Consider the following 22,451-nt stretch of genomic DNA (forward strand, 5'->3'; position numbering starts at 1 on the left):
AACTTAAATGTGTAATCGTGACAGGCCTACTCAGATTTAACACTGAGGAGTGTGGTTACATGCATACAGTATACTTGGTTCATCGCTACAACAGCAATGTTTCAGATGACATGAGTGACTACAATTACCCGTCTCCGCAGCCGTCAGGAGCGTCCGTGCATAAGGATTTAACAATTTCAGAATCAACTTTATTGTCACAACACATATTTATTTACAGGTGTAAAGAAGAGGGCGGAATTATTTTTCTTTTCCTTTTTGTCATTTCTATCCAACCACGGAGATGTGAAGACGGCAGTCAGTTAAAAAAAGTTTCCCCACTTGATGTTGTAGATCGGAGGGGATGAAAAGGAGGAGGGGTACGACGATGTGGTGCGCCTGGCATCTCTCCGGATGGTGGAGAATTAATGAGCGTCACTCAAAAGCGATCACAAGACAGCGCTACGCCGCTGGTGGCAAAGAGCGACAGGGCTGGAGCGTCAATAGAATCATTAGGCACCTGCCTGGGCCACCTGCAGTCTGACTCTTAAGGGAAGAGAGCGTTGCTTTCAAGCGTCGATTCATCTTGGAGCGCTGGCGTGCGGCGGAGGCGTTTGATCGTAATGAGGCTTTTTGGGGCGGACACGGTTCAGCGGCTGCTCGTCGCTGTGTCGGGAGGAAACCTTGTGTGTTCAAAAGCCGTTCCATTTTCAGGGAACAGAAATAAAAAATAACCTGTGCTCCAGTGGATTAAATGTATTAGTTTGCCACCTCCTGAGAGCTTGTAGATCAGCTATTTCTGTCATTAGACAAGTAGCCTTAATTTTTTTTTTAAACCCAAAAAGTTGAAATACGGAGGCACAAGGTCTCCGCCTGACAGCATTGGTATCAGAGGTTGAAATGTAGTTTTAATGTTCTATTATGGCCTTCTCATTCTTTAAAACTTAATTTTTATAATGAATGCCCATGAAATAAGCCTACACAAGCCCTTGTGGCTCATTGAACACCCATTGGTGATGTTAGACAAGATCATGGAGCAAAAATGAGGGAAGAAATGTTTAATTTTATTGTACTCTACTACAATAATTTAGTTACTACTTACGTACAGATTTAGATTATTATTACAGAACATAATATTAATATTATATTAAGTAAGCCTTATCTGAAAGCGTTCCCCCAATATCTTAACTCAAACATGGTGGAATCCTACTATGCTGCAAACAAAAAGTGCAATGCAGTTGAATGAGATTAAAATACACTCAGGTAGTAGAACAACTTGGAATACCTTGGTAGTAGCATCCTCTGCACCCACCACCCTTCCTTTATCTGTAAATATACCTTTTGATGCTACTGGGTTTTCTACCAATATACAGTATGTATTGCAGTGCATTGCATTGCATGTCTTACTTTTGAATTGAGACAAATACATTCAATTCATCATTCATCATGTGGACCACATGGAAACAAGCCCTGGGTTTTTGTATTCTCTTTTAGCATAACGTAACCTAACTTGTACTCTTAGCCTAATAATCCTGCTAATATTCAATGAATGAATGAATCAGTGAATCAATACATACTGCAAGTATATGTTGACGCCGATACTTTTATAATTCTACTAAAGTAAGATCTTGAACACAGGACTATTACCAGTGGTACTGCTACTTTTACTCAAGTGAAACAAATCAGAGTACCTCTTCTCCCACCACTGTCTCCAACTAAAATGAACTAGCTCATTCACACCCCGTCTGCCCAACTAAGGCGCAATAAAGAAGCTGTCGGCCAGCCAAGTCAACAGGGACGCTACGCCAGCAGTGGGGCCGGCATGAGGTCAGGAAACGCTTTATTGTCCCTCTCTCTCCCTCTGGACGCGCTCAGGAGCACACAAGGAAGACAGCCAAGCGTACGAGGACAAGTCTGGAGACACTGGGGAGAAGTGGAGAGAGGTCCTGCTGTGTCCTGCCAAAAAACCCGCTTAGAGAAGGGAGGAGGGCTGGCGAAGGAACCAAGGTCAAAGGGAACTTGAAGCCCAATTCAATACTCTGTGGGTAGAGAATAGCCGAACCTACAAGCTCACAATGCGCAGTGGACGCAATGTGTTGCGAGCTTGTCCGCCATTGCACGGCTGCGGCACAAACATGACAAAAAGTCATGGGTTGGTGAAGTTGCGCTTACCAGTAGGGGTGCAACGATTATAAGATAGATAGATAGATAGATACTATTAGATAGATAGATAGATAGATAGATAGAACAGCTATAATTGATAGGTCGGATTGGTGAGGTTTCTCTTACCAGGCCACTTCAGTGAGTGATATGGGCACGGCGGCAGCGTAGATGGCCAGGTCTCCATACAGGTACACGATGATGCAGATGTAGAACATGTTCACACCAACTGCAAGACACAAACCAGTCATTTGTACTGCGTGGAGTTATTAAAGTGTTTTGGCGACACCACTAGTAGCCATGTGGTTATTACATCACCTGTTCATAGCATTTATTTTACTTTTTTGCGCTGCTGGCTCACATAGTAATACATTACCAGAAATAGGCCTGTCACAATTATTAGTAGTCTAATGGCAATTATTTGATCTGCAAGCTTATAACGTGTCATTTTGTGACGCGTTATAAGCTTGTAGATCAGCTATTTCTGTATAATGTATTCATTCATTTGTATAAGGTAGTTCAGTTATTTCTCATATCTGCCCTGTGCATTTTGTGATTACCAGGCAAACAGAAATGTGTTCCGTATGCATATGTTCCAATGTTAAATTGGGAATGCTTGGAATGGGATCACTGGGCGGCCCCTGTGTTACTGTACAGTGGAAGTGTCCTTGAGCAAGACACTGAACCCCCAACTGCTCCTAATGAGCAGGTTGGTGCGGTTGCACAGTTTTCATGTAGTCCAGTCACCGGCAGACACCCGTGGGAAAAGAATTGTTTCGAAATGTTGATCACACAACACGTTTATGTGGAAAGATTGTGGAAAAAACGTTCAAAGTTCTTAAGGCCAAGGAAGGACCCCGATTAGCTGATGGAGGGACCCCCCACTAAAAACATAAATGCAATTATTCACTTTTCTTTCCTTTTTTTTTTTTAGAAAGGCTTTCATGCAAATTGATAAGAGGCTTTCAGAGCTGCTGAGAGATTTCCAGATTCCATTGGTCCAAATGGGTTGCCTTCCCTTCACATAAGGCTGCAGCATTGATTGCTTCATAGATTTGTTTATATATATATTACTCCTCATCATACCCACCATGTCCATTATTGGTGCTACTGGGCCTACTTTGTTATGTTCAATAAGTTTTCTTTTGCAAATAAATGTCTGGTTCAATATTTAATTAAATGTTTTGTTTAATTTGATATATAGCTTCAGCTTATTATATGCGTATATAAACATAATAGGCATATAACATTATATATATATATATATATATATATATATATATATATATATATATATATATATATATATATACACACACACACACACCACAAACTTTGAAGATTCTAAACCTGAATGACAAATTACCCACAAGGCTGGCTGTAAGAGCTCTGTAAGAGCTTGTGGGCGTGGAAGGTACAGGGCAACGACCAGCATCACCATCAGCAAGTGAATACTTTTAATTAGTGTGATTGATATTTCCAGCCGGGCGTGACGTAGTGCCGTTGACCCAGATAGGAGTGATGGAACAACCGGATGAAACCGAGCTGTGTAGGAGATATGCCTCCAACAGAGACAGGGCCTTTAAACATTTGAATATATATATATATATATATATATACTGTATACAAAATTGAAGTGAGAACATCATCAACATCAGCAAGTGGTTAAGTGGTTCTCAGGGGTCCTCGAAGAGGTCCCATGGGGTCCCCCGCTAAATGATAAATGATGGTTAGGAACCTTAATGGATCCTTATGGTTATGTGACTCTGAGACTGTACACATCGAACAAAATGTACCCGTGAGGATTCATTTGGTTTCCATGTGTATACACTGAGCTAATAGGGCTCCTTGAAATAAAACTCTGAGAATCACGGCATTACAGGAATGAAATCATTAAGGACCCACATGTCAGAAAAGGTGCCATTGGTCTTTTAACTGTTTTCGGCCCGTCCCTCTCTCGCCCCACACAGAAAAGGTGGCATTGGTCCTTTAACTGCGAGCCAGCAGCCCAGGGATTGAGAGCTTTCAGTGGGATGACAGATCGCTGCGTTGCCATGGTCATATATCACGCGCCTCAGGGTCTCCGAAGGCGGTTCGACTGACGGTCTGTCGGTCCGACGGTCGGTCTGTCTGTCTGTCTGTCCGTCCGTACCCCCCTCCTCTGCCCATTCATTACTGCCAGGGAAATGAGAGCGGCGAGTCCATTAAAAAGAAATAAAAAGGTGATGGGTTTATGGTTTTCATAGGGAAGATGGGTTTATCTTGTATGAATAAATGGCTGAGGGGTGGACGACACCAGCTGCGGTTGAATTTGCGTCAGACCAGGGGGGTGGACATAATGATCCACAATGTGATAAATATCTGTTCACGGCAGGAAGGAGTAGCCACGCTGTTTACCACAGCACGGGCACTTTTCCATGATGTAACTCTAAAGGTGGAGAAATCTAAAATAATAGTTGGACCATTGACTAGAAATTGATTATTTAAAATGTTCTCCTCATTGACTTTCTTTAAGCCTGTACACAAACGCAAACAAACTGATTCTGACAATATATAGGTTGAGTGCCTGGTTATTGGTTAAATATAAGAGAAAGAATCAGTAAGAGAGCGAGAACACATACAGGATAGTGAAGATAGATACAGATTAAAACAAGTGCAATTGGAATAAGTGATGACACAAAGAAATGCTGAAGCATGTTGTTTATCTTAAATCGCTTTGTGATTTGGGAGCTGCTAAATCCCTAAATTGTAAATTGTACAACTGAACAAACACTGTAGCGTATATCAGTGATTACGTAATATCATAATACAGTGGTTTGGTTTTTGGTTTAACCAAAATATATCACTTACCCGAAGATTTAAGAAAATAGATTGTTTCAGCCCTAGTTTTATTTCTCTATAATGTGTGCACCTGGCCCTGGTGTAGGGCGTGCACATTAGCGGGGCTCTGTAGCCACGCAGGGCTGTCAGTGAGCGATAGCGGGGTGAGGATGCCGCGTGACCGAGATGATGCCAGGCCTGCCAGGCACTGTAACTAATACCTCCCCATTACACCCGTGTCCACGGGCTCAAACTGCTGCAAAACGCCTCTTCACCTAGGAGCTGCAGTTCCCCCCCCCCCCCCCCCCCCTCAAGAAACCTTGAAAGAGAACTGTTGCAGGACAGCTTGCAGACAGACATACAGTCGGAGCCCTGTGTGAGAGTCAGTCAAAGGCATGCAGTGATAGCACCGCAGCAGAGGTGCAACGCTACCCTCACTGACACAAGGTGCAGTGTGCAGCCTGTGGCGCACACTGAAGGTTTGAATCCACTGTGGTGCATCTGGTATAGTCAAACACAATTGCCTGTGTTTGGGGAAGGGAAGCTGTGCGGGGAGGGGTGATATTTGTCACTGGACTCACTGCAAATACTTTATCTCTGCAGGCTGTGGCGGTATTCGTCAGCAGGGAGTGTTGGGCCGGAGGAGTAGGACGGAGGCTCTACGTCCTCCCGGTGGGGGCTCCTCAATGGCAGGTGAGCCAGTAGGATACAACAGCAGTGACAACACAGGGGGGAATCAATTGGCATAACGTCTAAATTGGGGAGATTGGGTTTAACCAGGGCTTAAAGCCAAAAAACATCCCAAGACTGAAAATGTTTTTTTTGCAAATCTGCACTGATCTCATTAAATGACCCCCATGAAATCCTCAGGACTGAAATTCGTCCCCAGGACTGAGAACTTTAAGCCCTGGGTTTAAAACAAGCAACAACTACATTATTCCCTGGGGGTGCCCAGAAGCCCTAGTAGAACACCGGCCTACAAAAAAGGCCTTTGATTCCAAGGGGTTTCATTATATTAACACAAATTAAGTTTTCATGGAGCGAGCTCCAACTCTGGACACTTCAAATTAGGATATTGATTTGGAGAGGAGGGGGTAATCACAGTTAAGCCGTAATGGCGCAGCCTCCTGAAATTAAAGTGCATCCTTTACAAATCTGACATGGAAAACTAGTCTAGCCGTGGCTCATGGTAATTGTACCAACATGCCCATTCGTCTTCCATTAGGGGAAACAAATTAAGTACTTTACTTAACTACAAATTTGAGTTACTTTTATTTTATGTCCATTCTTAATACTATATAATTCTACTGCACTGCGTGTCAGAGGCAAATATTGTACTATTTACTCCACTACAAGTTATGTATATTGAGATGACAAAACATGCAATATACAATTGTCTGTAAAAGATTGCTGATGTACAAGCTCACAATGAGTCACGAATTACGATGCAACGCGATGTGAGGTTGTAGATCTGCCATTTTCAAAAGATTTGGACAAATTTTGAAAACAAATTGAGAAAACTTGTGAAATGTGACATTCTATTGAGCCGCTAAACATGGTCGCTTTTTTCAGAGCGCGATCTTAGCTGGAATTCTCATAAAAAGGACTAGAAATACTCCAGCCTCCACCTTTCTGTTTTTCTATGCATTGAGGCTGAAGGGAAAGTTAACGGAGAGCTTTGATATGCGGTAAGCCAACATGATATGTAAAATATATAGAATGCTAAATAGCACGTTAAAGGCGACCTTGGCGCTCCGGGATATCATTAAAACCTTGTTAAAAAAAAAGAAATCGCACTCGTGTGAAGTGAGGGGCGCCTCACTCCTTTAAACAAACCTCGTACTACAAACATTAAAAGTCCATAGTCTTGGCTGCCACAGGATGTCACGTTTAGTACTCTAAACAAACATTAAAAAGTCCATAGACCTGGCTGTCATATGACGTAATTTCCGAAAGCCAGATATTGGAAGGGATAGCCCTCCCCCCAGAAAACACCACTGGTCGGGGCTCACGGTAATTGTATGGAAGGCCGACACAAACATGCCCATCCGTCTTGTGGGTGGTGCATGCCGTGCTCTCCCCGTTTGCCATTTTCAGAGCCTGTGCTGCTCTTAAGAGCGCAAGTATGACATTTAAGAAAAAGTCATTAGGGTATTAAAAATGAATGTGCACCGCGTCGGGCTCTCATTAACGCAAGCGGCGCAGGCTGATTAAGTATTCTCAACCACAGCCTCTGTGGATGTCAAGGGTAGGATGGCACACAGAAAAGGCAATCCTCCTCCTCTGTTTGCACAGCCGGCCCAGCGGAGTGCAACACATAATTGCCCCACGCCGGTGAGCGAGGGTTTGTGGTGGAAGATGTACTCGGATTTCTTTTATTTTTGAGGGCCGTTGTGACGCTTCGCAAGCTTGTAGATCAGTTACTTTTGAATACCTTAACTAATAGGGCTTAAGTGATTAATGTATATTTTTTAATAAGCTAAATATGCAAAGTAACTAGTAACTAAATTGTTCTAATAACAAGTAAAAAGAAAGTACATTTGAGATTTCCGAGATGTAGCGCGGTACAGTATAAAGCATAAAGTCTTAGACTAGATATACTCATGCAAAGTAAAAGTACCTCTAAGCTACACTTGAGCAACAGTACTTGAGTAAATGTACTCGGTGAGGGTTGAGAGATGATGTCGATGCAAGGGCAGGCCTCTGTCATCCGTTCATCCGTCTGACTGTCCGCCCGCCTGTCAGTCCATCCATCCTAGGGCTTTGTGACTTTAGCCAAAGTCGTCTCCTAATCAACTTTCAAATCATCAATGAATAAGGCTATAGTAACAGCTCTCACCTCCGGGACGCTGCAGATAAAACCGCAGCCCCTCCAACACCACCATCAACATTCCTGTCAGTCGCCACCAACGACTATGCTGATACCACCATACCCGTGTCCTTATTCCAAGCCCTGTTCTCTTCTTTGTACTGCTGCTATGTCAACTACAGCCCAGGAGGAAATCAAAACGCTCTCTCAAGAGTGCCTCTTAAACAAGCAGTCCGTTTTAATTACTAGGAAAGGTTTAGCACAGAGGAAGAAAATTAATTAACAATCAGAATAGCTATATTATGTTTATGGTATAATGTAAAATGAGTTAAACCAGTGTTTCTCAAAGTGGGGTCAATTTGTAGCCTTTCTCCAGTCCAGACCATAGACTCCGGCCACTTACAGGGCTGTCACGATCAGTGTTGGAAATTAATAAGGTAAATAAAGTAATATTACCAGTAAGACGCCTGAGGGCGAGAAGCGACCTTACCCTAGAGGGCACCTAACCTGATTTAAAGGACCACTTCACCACTTTTCAACCTATCTTCATATAATAGGTCCTCACTAATAATCATGAAAAAAATGGTGCAATTTTTTTCTACTCGGTCTGTGGGCAGTTCAGAAACCCTCTTCCAGTGACATCATCGATGGGGAATACATGCTAATAGAACTGCAGGCTTTCTAGTCCTGAAAAGTTGCAATGCGAAAATTGAAGCCATCGTTCTCACGATAATGAAAATCTAAACATTTTTGTAAAGAAATCTTGTTTAGAAAATAATCTGCCTAATGATGATGTCACTGGAAGACGGTTTCTAAACTGCCCACAGCCCTCCTATGAGACACAGACTGAGTAGAAAAGCATCGTGCCATTTTATCATGATTATTAGTGAGGACCTATTATATGAAGATAGGTTGAAAAGTGGTGAAGTGGTCCTTTAAGTTCTAAACCATGGATTACTCCTCATATTAAATATAGTCTCAGTGAAAAGCAGAAGGCTTTTCAACGCAAGGACTGGGCCGCCCTCAAAATAATTGACAGGCAAATTAGGAATGATATTCTTAAGGCCAAACTCAAATACAAAAATAATATAGAGCAGGAGTTTAAAAACATGAACACAAAACAAGCCTTCAATAAAGTAAAAATCCTAACTGGTGGTGAGACAAGACAAAAGAACTGCACAACTCCAGATCCTACCACCTTTGCAAATACTCTGAACACTTTTTACAAACGGTTTGACAGTCACGACTACTCTGCTGCCTGTGAGGAACTGTTGGGAGCCCTCCCCTTTCAGGAGCCGTCGCATCCCCCTTTCACAGAGGAGCAGGTACGACAGCTGCTGGCCAGGTGTAAGCCTGGCAAGGCACCAGGGCCGGATTGCATCTCGGCTAAGGTGCTCAAGCTCTGTGCCATGGAGCTCTCCCCCATCCTTCACTCCATCTTCTGGGAATCCTACAGGACAGCATCCGTACCCACCCCCTGGAAAACATCCACCATCATACCGGTACCCAAGAAACCCCGCCCCTCAGAACCTAACCACTATAGACCCGTAGCTTTAACATCAATAATGATGAAATGCCTGGAAAGATTGATCCTAAACATCATTCTGCCAGCTGTCAGGTCACAGCTGGATCCTTTCCAGTTTGCATATAGGGAAAAGAGGGGGACAGAGGATGCTGTGGCATGCATCCTTCATTCCCTTCTCCAACATCTGGACTCATCCTCGGACAATTTTGCCACCATTCTCTTCGTTGATTTCAGTTCTGCTTTCAACACCATTCAACGCCATCACATGATCAAGAAACTGCACCTCCTCAATATCCCACCACTCCTCATACACTGGACTCACAGTTTCCTGAGTAACAGACCACAAGCAGTTAAAGTAGGTACATCTTTCTCATCAACTGTTATCACTAACACAGGGGCCCCCCAAGGCTGTGTCCTCAGTCCTTTCCTCTATACACTATACACAAATGACTGCACTAGCCCCTCACCCAGCAACATCACATATTTTAAATACTCTTGATGATACTGCTATTCTCGGACTGCTCCATGACAATAACTCTATCACGGTCTATCAGAACACCATTTCTCATTTTACACAGTGGTGCACTGACAACTTTTTAGTGTTGAATGTGGACAAAACAAAAGAACTGGTCATTGAAACAACCCACACCGGACTTAACCCACTCCTCATTAATGGTAAGACAATAGAACAGGTTGCCAGTTTCACATATCTTGGACTCACCCTGGACAATAGACTTAGGTTTGATCAACATATTACATCTATCCAGTCACGTTTTCAGCAAAGACTTCATGTAATCCGCAAGTTAAGATCATTATCTGTTGCTCCTCATCTTCTTTTATTATTGTACAAAAGCATTATCCAACCTATTCTGTTATACTGTTCCGCATGTTTTTACAACATACTACCCATGCCTAACAGAAACAAACTTTTCAGTATTACCCGTATTGCTTCCAAGATTATCGGACTTCCCACACTTCCTCCAACACTTTCTGATCTGAACAATAATGCAATCACACGGCTAGCACTCTCAATATCACGTGACACTGATCATCCCCTGTATCACTTCTTCAACCTCATGCCATCAGGACAAAGATACAGAACCTTACCCTGGAAAAAGGTTCGTTTCAGTAGGAGTTTTGTCCCCTCAGCCATCGCGGCATTAAACAAACTGCCCCGCCGATAGGATGGTTTCTTGTACACAGTGGGGAACTCATGTTGTTTTTGTATTGTCTTGGTGTTATGTTGTTTCTATATGTGCTGCTTTTGTTGTTGGTGTTGAACAGACCTGTGAAAATGAATATCCTTCGGGACAATAAAGATTATTATTATTAAGTTGACGACGAATTGTCACTATTAATTGAGATTAATGATTTACTTGTGTTTTTGGCACTGAATGTTGGAATATAAGAAGTGAGTTTATAGGACTGGCTGATTTTCAAGCATTCCGTGTGTCTTTTTATATCTCTTGTGAACATGATTGAAGAAAGTGTAGGAGCCATTATGATGGTGCTAGATTATTGGTTGGGTTGGCATATTATTTTTGAACACTTGGTGGCGGGCTTTGGATTTGGCAGCACTGGGTGTGTATTTATAGGGCACTCAGGTGCAGCGATTCAGATCACTAGACACAGGGAACCAGGGAGCAAACCGTTCTTACTTGAATGTAACTGCCATATATTGCAATATTCTGTGTGTGTACTGCGTAGGATCACTCCCATACCTGTGAAGTAACTGCAAAGGAGACTGGAAATTAGAAAAATGGCAGTTACAAGAAGACTCAAATTACTTAACAGCAGGTGCGTAGATGGCGGCAGCAGAGAGTTCCTCCTCCTGCTCCCATCTGGTCTCTCAGGCAGAGACGATGCACTCCGATCAAATGCTGATCGGAGTGATATGAGAGAGATCAGATGCGGGCAGGAGGAGGGAACTTGTGAACTCAATACTGCCGCAATCTGGCGGAGTCAGGTAGGGTGCGTAGGCGACAAAGCAGTAAAAACCTTTTCAGAATGGCGTCCTAACTCCTAACACGTTATCAATGTAGGTGTCCTTGACATAAAGATGTTTGATAAGCACTTCGCTACATATGCCAGTGCAGCTTGGCGTCCGAACAAGCCAAACGGCCGCGCCTAGCGATGGCCGACCAGTCACCAGCGCGCCTCGAAAAGTCTCACGGTTAACAGGAACAGTCAGAAGTCACGGAGGGGGCCAAGTGGTCAGCTGTGTGTCTCCGTCACCTCCGCCCCACATTAAGAGGTCTCACCTGACACTCCGGCCTTCGACCGCTTAAGGTTAACTCTGACGACACATTCAACAATGATGAGCTCATAACACTATAAAGTAGAGGTGGAAAGACCTGAAGCTGATTCTGCCAATGCTATCTAAATCACAAGTTCTCACACCAGATTGTTTTTCTTTTGTTTTTCTTTTTTTCCCTCCAGAAATAGCAGATCTATACTAGCACGCAGCGCTGTGAGCTTGTAGATCTGCTATTTTTGAAAGAAAAAAAAGAGACGGATGCTTTCTCGGTTTAAATGGGTTAATTACTGTACTTGAGCCCAATTTTGAGGTGCCTTGACTTTACGTAAAGTTTCAATGATTTTTTATTTTTTTACTCCTCTACAATTATTAGAACACTTTAGTTACGACAGATTTGCATTAGTAATACAAAACCCCTAGTCTATACTAGGCTATTCAAAAGGTTTGACCAACTTTAAAATATCTTTGAAAACAAACGTGTATTTCCATACTGTGGCATTACTTTTACTTGAGTAAAAAAGAATAACTGCCCATTAGATCCGACAGGGCCATTCATTGACGATGGACTACCTCCCTGACACACACAAATATGACGGCGTGGCATTAAAAACCTATGATTACTTCTAACTGTTTCAGTTAACCTGTTCACCTCAGCGTGCGGCCCAGCAGATAGGTCCATCACGTCTCATTATGTGCAGCCGTTAATTAGACTAAATAAGAGTAATGTGCGGCGGCCATCAGCCTCACGTCACTGACATTGGGGCGTCAAAAAACAGCCACCGTCTCTCCCAGTCTTTCAGCCCAGATTTAAGTTGCGTCTCGCATGGGAAGATGGACGATCTACAAGCTTGTGCGTTATACCGAAGGGGCGAGAAAAATAGGTGATCTACAAGCTCACAAAGCACTTCCCTGGAAAATAGCCGATGTACATAGCTAAACAACATAACACAGGGTGACGCGTTATGAGCTTGTGGTTTGATTAATTTCAATCCGAGGGGCACGACTATGTAAATACTCCCCCCCCCCCCCCCCCCCCCATGATTTATATTTACATTTACATTGCATTAACATTACAATTACCTTTATAGCTTGTAGATCTGCCGTTTCCGGTGTGAGACGCGTATAAATCAGATGCCTCGCGCCTCCCCTTGCCGTGCCGTGTGCTGGGCTGCGTGCCCATCTAATTCATTTCTAATTAGCAGTCACTGGGCAGCTCTCCATAGCAGTGACACGCAGGGAGGGGTGGGGGGAGGAGCACGTGAGTGGTTGAGTGGGGGGTGATGGGGGTGTGTGTGCATGTGTGTGTGTGTGTGTGGGTGTTGCATGCTTCCCTGCCCGTCAATCGATGCCTCCTCACCTGAGGAGAGAGAGAGAGAGACAGAGAGGACAAGCAGGCCCGGTCGTGCCGTCTGTTCCGCGGCAGGGAACGGTTGTCGTCAAAGACTCCTTTTTAGCGCTGTGTATGGCATGAAATTCTCCAGACCGATTTCAGTAATTTCTTATTTCAGTCTTTTTCTTCATGACATACGGTACATTAACTGGCAGGTATTCATTAATTAATTATTCCGCCACTGCCAGTGTTTTTCAGTGAAGACCCTTCTTTTGAAGGCTGTGTACCGGATGTAAACAAATGTTGTGTGGCGGACAATCATATTTTCTTTCACCCGTAAATAAACATTTGTTAAGTTCTTTAGTTATGGGCCATTGAATAACGCTCGTTTTGACCAAAAACGCAATCTGGTAAAAGAAACCGAGATCAAGGACTAAGAGGACAGGACGCGAAGACCATACGGTGGACTCCATGTTGCTCCCTGGAAGGAAAGAAACATGCGCAATGGGCTATATGCAGCCAACACTTCCACGTTCAGCTTCCTTGGTCTCAATTGCGCATGTTTCTTTCCTTCCAGGGACTCCAACATGGAGTCCACCGTCTTCGCTTCCTGTCCTCTTTTAATAGTCCTTGACCGAGATGCATTTTAATAAATCTGTATCTGTCTCCTACCGACCTAGGACCATTCATACGTTGGCGAAGAGTGATTTTTTGCGTAATCACTGAAAACACGATACTACTGACGTCTGGGGACATCAATGGTAGTTAACCCATTCGGGGTGGGAACCCCTTTTGTTGTTAGCATTACGTTATGCTTTAGCTATTGAAAAATAGCAGATCTACAAGCTCATAGCGCGCCACTGAGTGGCACGCTACGAGCTTGTAGGTCTGCTATTTTTGAAAAATCGAAGAACGACTGACATAGAAACATAGCTTTTTCAGAAAACTGTAGATGTAGAAGACATTTTTTGAATCTGATCTCAGGTCAGAATGGGTTAACTAACTATTACTGCCGCTAGGTGGCAGCATAAGCACACTTAAGGAATACCACCCGTCCGCTCTAACTCTACTATCCTTGTTTCAGTGAGCCTTTGTTGTGAGCACAGTGATCAGTCGCATTAGCTCACACCCCTTAGCTATGATTACAAACAGTTACATGTGCTCACTGCTCAGCGATGCTATACAAATTACAAACTCACAAATGATTTACAATCGTTGGGATGCGTGACGGCTCATCATGGACAGCACTCGAACCTTTTGCCTTTTGAGATACAGCGCTTTGAAAATCCTGTTATAATGGAGGCTCAATGGAGCTGAATTAAAAAATCCCATAGCTGGTGGGGACGGAAGCTCGCCATAGTAACCGGAGCAATGCTAAAAGGTAAATTGACGGTCGCCTCTTTCATATATGGAGTATACGTGGTCTACGAACATGTACGTAGTTAGCACCTTTAGGTATCAATAGCCTAGCTACATTTATAAACGCAGCAAAAAAGTTAAAGACTTCATTGAATGGGTCAAACTAAACTAGCAATATAATGCATGCTATATTGCTGAAAATGGTAAAGTGGCGTTCAGAAGCATCTTCCATGAATCAGGTCTTGGATATACATTTTTTTTAAACTGGTTGGGCTGTACAGTATGTACTGCAGAACAGCAAGAAGATGGGTTTAGAATGATAATACCTGAACAGCATCGTTTGACATTGTTTTAGGAAAAACAACAACTATGGTGGAGGAGAGGACTCCTTCCACGCCGTTTCACAGATTGTGATTGTTGTGATTTTAGTTTTAAGCTTCATTCCCTGTGACTTTGGCCCTTCGTGAAGATGATGGTGGAAAGGAGGACAGGGCGGGTGTGGAGAAAGAGAGGAAGTCGTCATGGCGTGTGGAGTTGTGGACTGTGTTTCGGACCGGGGCGGAACGGTGTGTGGAGAGGAGAGGAGCGCAAGCCCGCCATGTACGCATCACTGAGAACATATAGCTCTCTGTGTGTGTGTGTGTGTGTGTGTGTGTGTGTGTGTGTGTGTGTGTGCAAGCCTCTCTCTCTTTCCCACCCTCTGTATCCCTTTCCCTCTCCACACCGCTCTCTCCCTCTATGTATGTGTGCCAAGGTCTCCTCCTAGTGTTCAGTAGCAGAACAGGGAGGTTTGACCTTTCCTTGTTCTGCCGTTTTATAATTATCATAATTTTTCTTACTTTTTGTTTTATCATGAACATTAGTGAGGACCAATAGATAAAATGGGTTAAGTACCATTTTGAGGACTTTAAGTGGAGTATTTCAATAAGTTATACTGCTATTTCACTCAGAGGCACATACTGAACTTTGTACTCCGCTAACAGTGTTACCAGATTTTGAAAGAGACATAAGCATCCGGGTCTATGAAAACAAGCCGAAGAGAAGCAACTAACACATGAGTATTTTAAACCTACAGTATAAGATCATAACGTGTTGTTAGCTTGTAGATCTGCAAATATTCTTGAAACATTTTAACAGGTCGAATCTGGTACGGGGAACAGATTTCAGATAGGGATATGTGGACAATTACATGTTAATGTGAGGGCCCTTTTAGGAAGCAAGCTCAAATAAGCAACTGCACTTCAGAAACAAGCCCCAAAAAAATGCAACCCGCAACAATCAATATTTAGTTGCGACTTTACAGAAAAACAAGCCCAAAGTCACTTATAATAGGCGAATATGGCAACACTGTCCACTACAATGATTTGAAAACTTAATTTACTACCCTAGTAAATGTGCATATGTGCATTTTTATTTCAAAACCTACAATATATAAACTACTTAAACCTTAAATTATACTTTGGCCATTCAAAAATAGCCGATCTACAAGTTCACACCACATTGTGGTGTCACATGTTGTGAGCGTGTAGATTTGCCGTTTTCTAAAGAGACCGATGCGACTTGGCCGCTGAACATGAAAGAAAACGTGACGAGGTTGCAGCGGCCCACCGGTTCAAGGTGGAACGCGGTTCTACTTTCAATGTTGCCATGGCAGAGCTATAGCAGTGCTTTCATTAGCTCCCCCATCACTCAGACACACACTTTGAATGTCTTCACCTGCCGAGGCCGACTCCGCACACACACGCGCGCGCGCGCGCACACACACGCAAACACACACAAACATACACTCACACACAAGGGAGATTAAAACAGCAGCCTTGATGGGGGTCTCAAACAGGTAATTACAACCAAAGGCAATTTATCCATATATGTAATTACATTTCATTAGACAGCCTCACATTATGAATGTGAAAATCACACACATACACACACACACAAAGGAAAAAAAGTGATGGAATATCCTCCAAATTGTCCCGCACAACCTTCAGTTGGTCCCTGGCCGTTTCCACATGAGAAACGACGGCGGTGGCGGCCAATTACGGGAATAATTGGCAGTGAAAATAGCGGCGTTATGTATGATGGGGTGGGGGGGGTATGGGAAATTACCTTTGTTGAAGAACATGGAGGCCATCTGACCCATCTCCACACGTTCCACTATGTCAAAATGATCCGCGTAACCTCCTCCCGACCTCTCTGTGGAGACACGGGACAGCGTCAGGCCTGTCACCATACACGTTTAAGTTGACGATTATGTTTTTTGCATTGAACATTGGAACGTTATAATTTGTATTTCGGTTTGCCTTTTAGGCTTCGGAATCACAAATTGCACGGGGCAGATATGATAAATAACCTTTAATAAGAGAAATGACTGACATATTTAATATTTTATTTTTCCTTTCCAAATAATTACATTTTCTGCAATTTTTCAAAAGTGTTTGAAAATGTATGGACATTTTTCAACATGGAAATGAGTGACGAGTATGCTTTTTTTTTTTGCCATTGTCTAAAATAATTGTGATTAGGCGGTTATGTAATAATTTGGACAGGCCTAGAGAGTCAACTGCAAGTCTTTGTCATATGGCGGTGCCATGTGATGAAAATAGCTGATCAAACAAACAAGCATGTGACGCAGTCTGTTATTTTTGCAAAGATGTTCGGTGGTGCTTATACTAGTATTAGCATATGTATTGGTATTTACCAGTCACTTAAAGTGTAGTCTGAAAATATTTGGAAAATTTTAGATTTTAATGTGGCATTGTCCATTTCTGTAGGATCTTTCTGATACTGCTCAAACATGCAGACTGTCCAAATGCAAAGAGAAAACAAAAGAGTTGAACACAACTCAAACTTATGTCCGTCAGACGGACAGACAAGTTTGAGAAAAAAAAAGGTCTAAACATCTGCCCCCCACTCCATTTGTCTCAATGTTATCCGTGTGCAATGAGAGTGAGAGAAATGGGTTAGGCTTCAAGGTTTGTGAATGCTCTCGAAAGAAGAGGGCTTTATTTGTCACTCACTCATACAGGTACAAACAAGGACATGTTAAAGGGCAAGACCACTTTGGTAGAGGTTTGGGTTGTGTACTATGTGTAGTTACCTTGCCATGATGTAACTCCAAATGTGGACAAGAAATCAAAAAATAATTGCTCCAGTGATTAGAAATTGATTCCAAATAAGATCCCCAATGACTTGCATTGTATGCTGAAACAGCTCTCAAAGTCACTCTTTTAGTACGTAAACAAACACAAAAAAAGTTGATTCAGACAATATAGAGCATAGTGTATACTATAGAGCATAGTGTATAGATCATAGTGTAACTACCTAGTTGGAGATCGGGGTTCAACTCCAGCTCAGGGTGCGACACACACACACACACACACACACACACACAAATGGTAACATAAATAAGTTAACATTTGTATATAAAAAAAGCAGTACAAAGTTTGGTGATGCTCTATATTGTTGTCTGAATCAACTTTGTGTTTGTTTGCATACTAAAAGAGTGTCTTTGAGAGCTGTTTCAGCGTTCTATGGAGCATATTTTGAATTATGGAGCATATTTTGAATTGTCAATTTGCGATCACTGGAGCAATTATTTTTGATGTCTTGTCCACATTTGAAGTTACATCATGGCAAGGTAACTACTACACAACCCAAACCTCTACCAAAGTGGTCTTACACTTTAAAGCCAATTCATGCTTTAAGTGTTGACTGAGGTGTCTAGCGAAAGAAGTGACGTCAAAACTACAAAAAACTAAAAGGGCGCTCGGGTGGCACCGTGGTAAATAAGCTGCCACAATCACCGCAGAGTTTGGGGGTTCGAATCCACCGCGGTGCATCCAGCTTTGTCAAACACAATTGGTCTGTGTTCGGGGGAAAGGAAGCCGGGTGGGGAGGGTGATAATTGTTACTTGTTAGTGCATATAAATCCTATAGGCTGAGGGCGGTACATGTCAGCAGGGAGTGTTGGGGCAGGAGGAGAAGGACGGAGGTTCATGTCCTTACGGACTAGGAAGGAGAAAAAAGGGGGTAAAAAGCCAAAAACAAAGACTTTGTAAAATACCACGTATTCTGATGACTGATTACTTGATTAGCCAAATACCCAAGACTACTTCCTTGCAGTGGTGGAAAATGTACTCACATGTTTTACTGATGTAAAAGTATCAATACTGCAATGTAGAAATACTACTACTACTGTATATATTACAAGTACAGTAAATGGACACTCACAAACTCACAATGCGTCCCATCGTATTAGTAATAGTGACGCAATGTGAGTTTGCCGATCGGCTATTTTCAAACGGCCAGAAGTATATAGAGCGAATGTTTTGTAAGAATAATAAGAATCAAAATCTACAAAGTAACTAGCAACTAATGTAGTGGGGTAAAATTACAATATTTGGATCTGAGATGTAGTGGAGAAGGAGCAAAAGTATTGTATATATTGGAATTACTCAAGTGAAGTAAAAAAATACCTCAAAATTGTACTTAAGTACAGTACTTAAGTAAATGTACTTTCCACCACTGCTTTCTTGTTTATGGTTTCTGGGACCCTTTCATGTTGGAGAGTCAGACCATGTATATATTGGCCTTTAGTGTGATATGTTGCTAAACTGTGCTAGACTGGATTGTAATGAATTATGAAAGAAAAAACAAGACGGAACAAGAAAAATCAGATTAAAAAGTAGGCAAAACACACCTTCTATAAAGAAAACCTTATCAGCAATGTAGGCTATGTGCGGAAAGGTGGGGGGGATTATTATCAGATTTATAGAAGGTACAACAGAACATCTATAGATTAAGTACACTTATCTCTGTACATTAGTAACAGTGAGGAAAATAAGCATGTTTGTTTTATTTACTGTTTTTATAAGTTTTTGTTTTCTGTCCATATCCTTGTTCAGACCCGAAGGGTGTGGTATATAGGCACGCGTAGAAAATACATTTTCAGGGTACCCATTCATCAGCTTAAATTGTTCCAGTTCCAGTTTTGTCTGCTCACATCTTTGTGTCATCACTTCCAATTTCACTTGCTTATCGTTTATGCCGTATGAGTTCTCGCTCCTCATTGGATAGAATTGGTATCACCACCAGAGCATTTCTGTTTATTAAAGAGCTAAAGAGCTATTAAAGAGTAACAGGGAGACCCCCGTTACTCAACAAATACTCTATAACAACAATATAGAACTATTAATTGAACAATTACATTTGTATCAACTGCAAAGAAACAAACATAGATGAAATTGAATAACAACAATGTAACTCAGTGAAGATAATGTCCTTATCTATTACCTCTGAATAACAAAGGGGAACCAGCAGAGATGTGTGTGCAAATGGCACCACCTAGTGGCTATAAAGTGGATGTACTCACGGACAGACAGGATGGGTCTGGTTTCGGGCTCCGATCGTCCCCGGACGACGACATCGTCATCAGAATAGTCCGAGGTGGAGTCACTCTCATGGACCTGATGATGACAGAGGTAAAGGGGATCGTCATGAGAAAACCTAACATCTTCAAATACCTCTCCGCTCCCAAACTTAAAGCACTGAAGCATTGATTGCGCCGCTGTCACTTTACAACAGTGGTGGTTCCAAACCTTTCTTCGATCAAGGGGGGGATCTCAAAGGTGTACAAGGCTGCTGTGTCGGCCATGTGCATTTAAGCACTGACTGCAATATTCTTTTGTACTAATTATTTCATTTGTTTTACTTGTGATTGATTTCACATTTTAACAATGTAGCACTCTGAGATTCCTTGTGAATGCAAAGTTAGCCGAAGGCTATGTTTTACACCCTGTCCGTGCAAGTGATCTGTGGTGGGAATTGTTATAAGTTGTATATATCTTAATGAATACTAGAAAACTGATATTATGAACTGTACTTTAAAGAGTAAGCTATCCAGCAGCACATAAAGTAAGATTAAAAGAAAAAAATCAGACCTGTCTGAACTCAGTGGTGCTGTACTGTACTGTACTGTCTGTACAAGCCTCTCTCTGTGTGTGTGTGTGTGTGTGTGTGTGTGTGTGTGTGTGTGTGTGTGTGTGTGTGTGTGTGCATGCGCGCTGGCTGAATTGTTTTACTTTCATACAGTGGTCAGGTCTATGTCAGTGGTTCTCAACCTTATCAGGCTATAACCACCCAGAATAATCATATTTGAACTATTTGATCTACAACTTAAGCCGTTGTGTGCTTGTAGATTGGTTAGATTAGGGTCTGAGGTAGGTTGTAGTTCTAATGACAGTCGGACCAATAGTATGTCAAAAACTAATGCCTGTACCCAATACTAAGTAAACTTCTCGTTGGCTCTGTAGTCTGTACTTGGTCCGCTCTTTCCCCCCTGCCTGCACCAAACCACTTTTGCGAAAATAGCCGATCTACAAGCAAACGACGACTTGCAGCGTGAGTGATGTGGTTGAATTAGACTATGATATTAAGTAATGTTAGTAGTAGTAGTAGTAGTAGTTGTAGTAGTAGTATAGATCATGACAATCATAGTAATCATAATGATAAACGTATAACCAGAGGCTCCCAAATCCCCCAAATCGATAATGTATTAGGCCGAAATGGCCGCAAAACCCATTTGAAAATGCTCTGTCAAAGAACCTCATAATTGAAGATCGTTGTAAAATGATTCCAATGAGATCTGCCATTTTTCCTTTTTTTTATGGCCAAATTACAAATTGGGTTAAAGTGCTAAAACTGACATTGACGCTAGTTCAGACTGAGCAGACGTAGGATAGACTGTTATCTACTGCTCTGCATCCTTGAAAGACTTATAATCCAAACTATTTTCAAAACTTCGTTTTGTCAGTTGTTCTCCTTTCTGTTCCTTATTTCCCTCCACTTAAAAATGACATTTTTCTGTGTCAGCCAAAAGTCTCCACAAACACCTTGTCTATCATCAGGGCAGACTGTTTCACGTTGCACTCATCCACAAGTTCTGCAGCTGTGCTGATCATGAACATCCATGTCTTTAGTTCCCTGCAGCCATTCTGAAGTGCCAGGCACTGACAAAGTTTTACTCGACTCGAGGCCACCATATGGACACATAACTCAAAATCAATATAGCTACACTCAGTGACAGTTTCATATCTCCATTGTCGATACGTAAACTTTGTTTTGTTACCACCGTGCTCTGACTTGTCTGATGCATTGTCCTTCATCAGTGTGACTGAAGAAGGATATATAACTTCTGTTGCATATTGTTTTGGCTTCGTCAGTGGAACTAACAAACTTATTTTGTGATATCTCCATTGTCTCCATCCGACGAGATTGTTTGCAAGACCAGCACCAGTTGAGTTGTTTTGTATACTATACATACTGTATGTAAAAGTCTGACTGCACAAAATACAGACATTTAATGAAAATACTTTAATTATAAAGCCTTTTCATACGTTTTTTGACATAAAAGGTTTCCACGCGACAATATAGATTTAAGAGGATAGACAATATAGTTTAAGAGGTTAATCATTGCACAGCCGTTGTCACACACTGAACTGACGAATTGTTATCTGCTTTCAATATGTCCCCATGTTGACCTGGCCGCTCGTGGAATTCGTCGGAGCATTCAGTGATTTGGGTGATTTGGGGAAAAAAACCTGGTCCACCCCGGTAACAAGATGTGCACATGCACACGCTCTACAGGGGGGGTACACGCGACAGGCCAACAGCACGCACACCAAGCCCCACCCCCATTCGATCATGATTGGCGGAAGGACCCTCTCTATCCTGATTGGATGAAGGCAGGGCCAACTAGCCAAAAATCGATTTAGCGCCCATTCGATTTATAAACACGGGCGACTTTTACCGACGGACCAGATGTTGTTGTGAATGTGTTGGCTAACAATAGCCACACCACTCTAGAGTCGATCGACAACAACGGGAGGTAAGAATAAATCTATCGCGACTAGCGACTGGACCGTGGAGAGCTGTCTAACACAGGAATTTTTCATAATTAGACGGGATGATTTAGATCGCGAGTTATTAATGTTTTCGTTTTCGTCGGCTAAACAGGGGAGGGAGTTTTTCGATGACGTCTCACTCTTACATAACATCGAGGATTGCCCAACAGGTGCTCCTAGGCTGTAGAGCCATGCAATATCAATAAACTTCGTCTTTTGGACAATACTTCGTCCTGGGCGTCAGGCGTTACTAATAGAAAGGACAAATAAATTCGTCCTGGGTGCTGGGGGTGTTTTAACTGGGGACAGGGAGG

The 22,451-nt window shown here is 42.4% G+C and overlaps 1 protein-coding gene across 1 annotated transcript in view; it reads right to left on the bottom strand.

The window, feature by feature from the left end:
- The window catches only part of tmem104 (transmembrane protein 104), a 107,674-nt gene that overhangs the window by 81,451 nt on the left and 3,772 nt on the right, over positions 1–22,451 (bottom strand). The window contains exons 5-7 of the mRNA XM_080776130.1: positions 19,608–19,701; positions 16,343–16,429; positions 2,266–2,365 (exon numbers count right to left, since the gene is read on the bottom strand). Coding sequence (XP_080632256.1) covers positions 2,266–2,365; positions 16,343–16,429; positions 19,608–19,701 — 281 coding nt within the window. The remainder of the gene's footprint in view (positions 1–2,265; positions 2,366–16,342; positions 16,430–19,607; positions 19,702–22,451) is intronic.

The sequence above is a fragment of the Protomyctophum bolini genome (assembly GCF_963924005.1).
Source record: "Protomyctophum bolini genome assembly, chromosome: 11".
In the NCBI taxonomy this organism is placed as follows: domain Eukaryota; kingdom Metazoa; phylum Chordata; class Actinopteri; order Myctophiformes; family Myctophidae; genus Protomyctophum; species Protomyctophum bolini.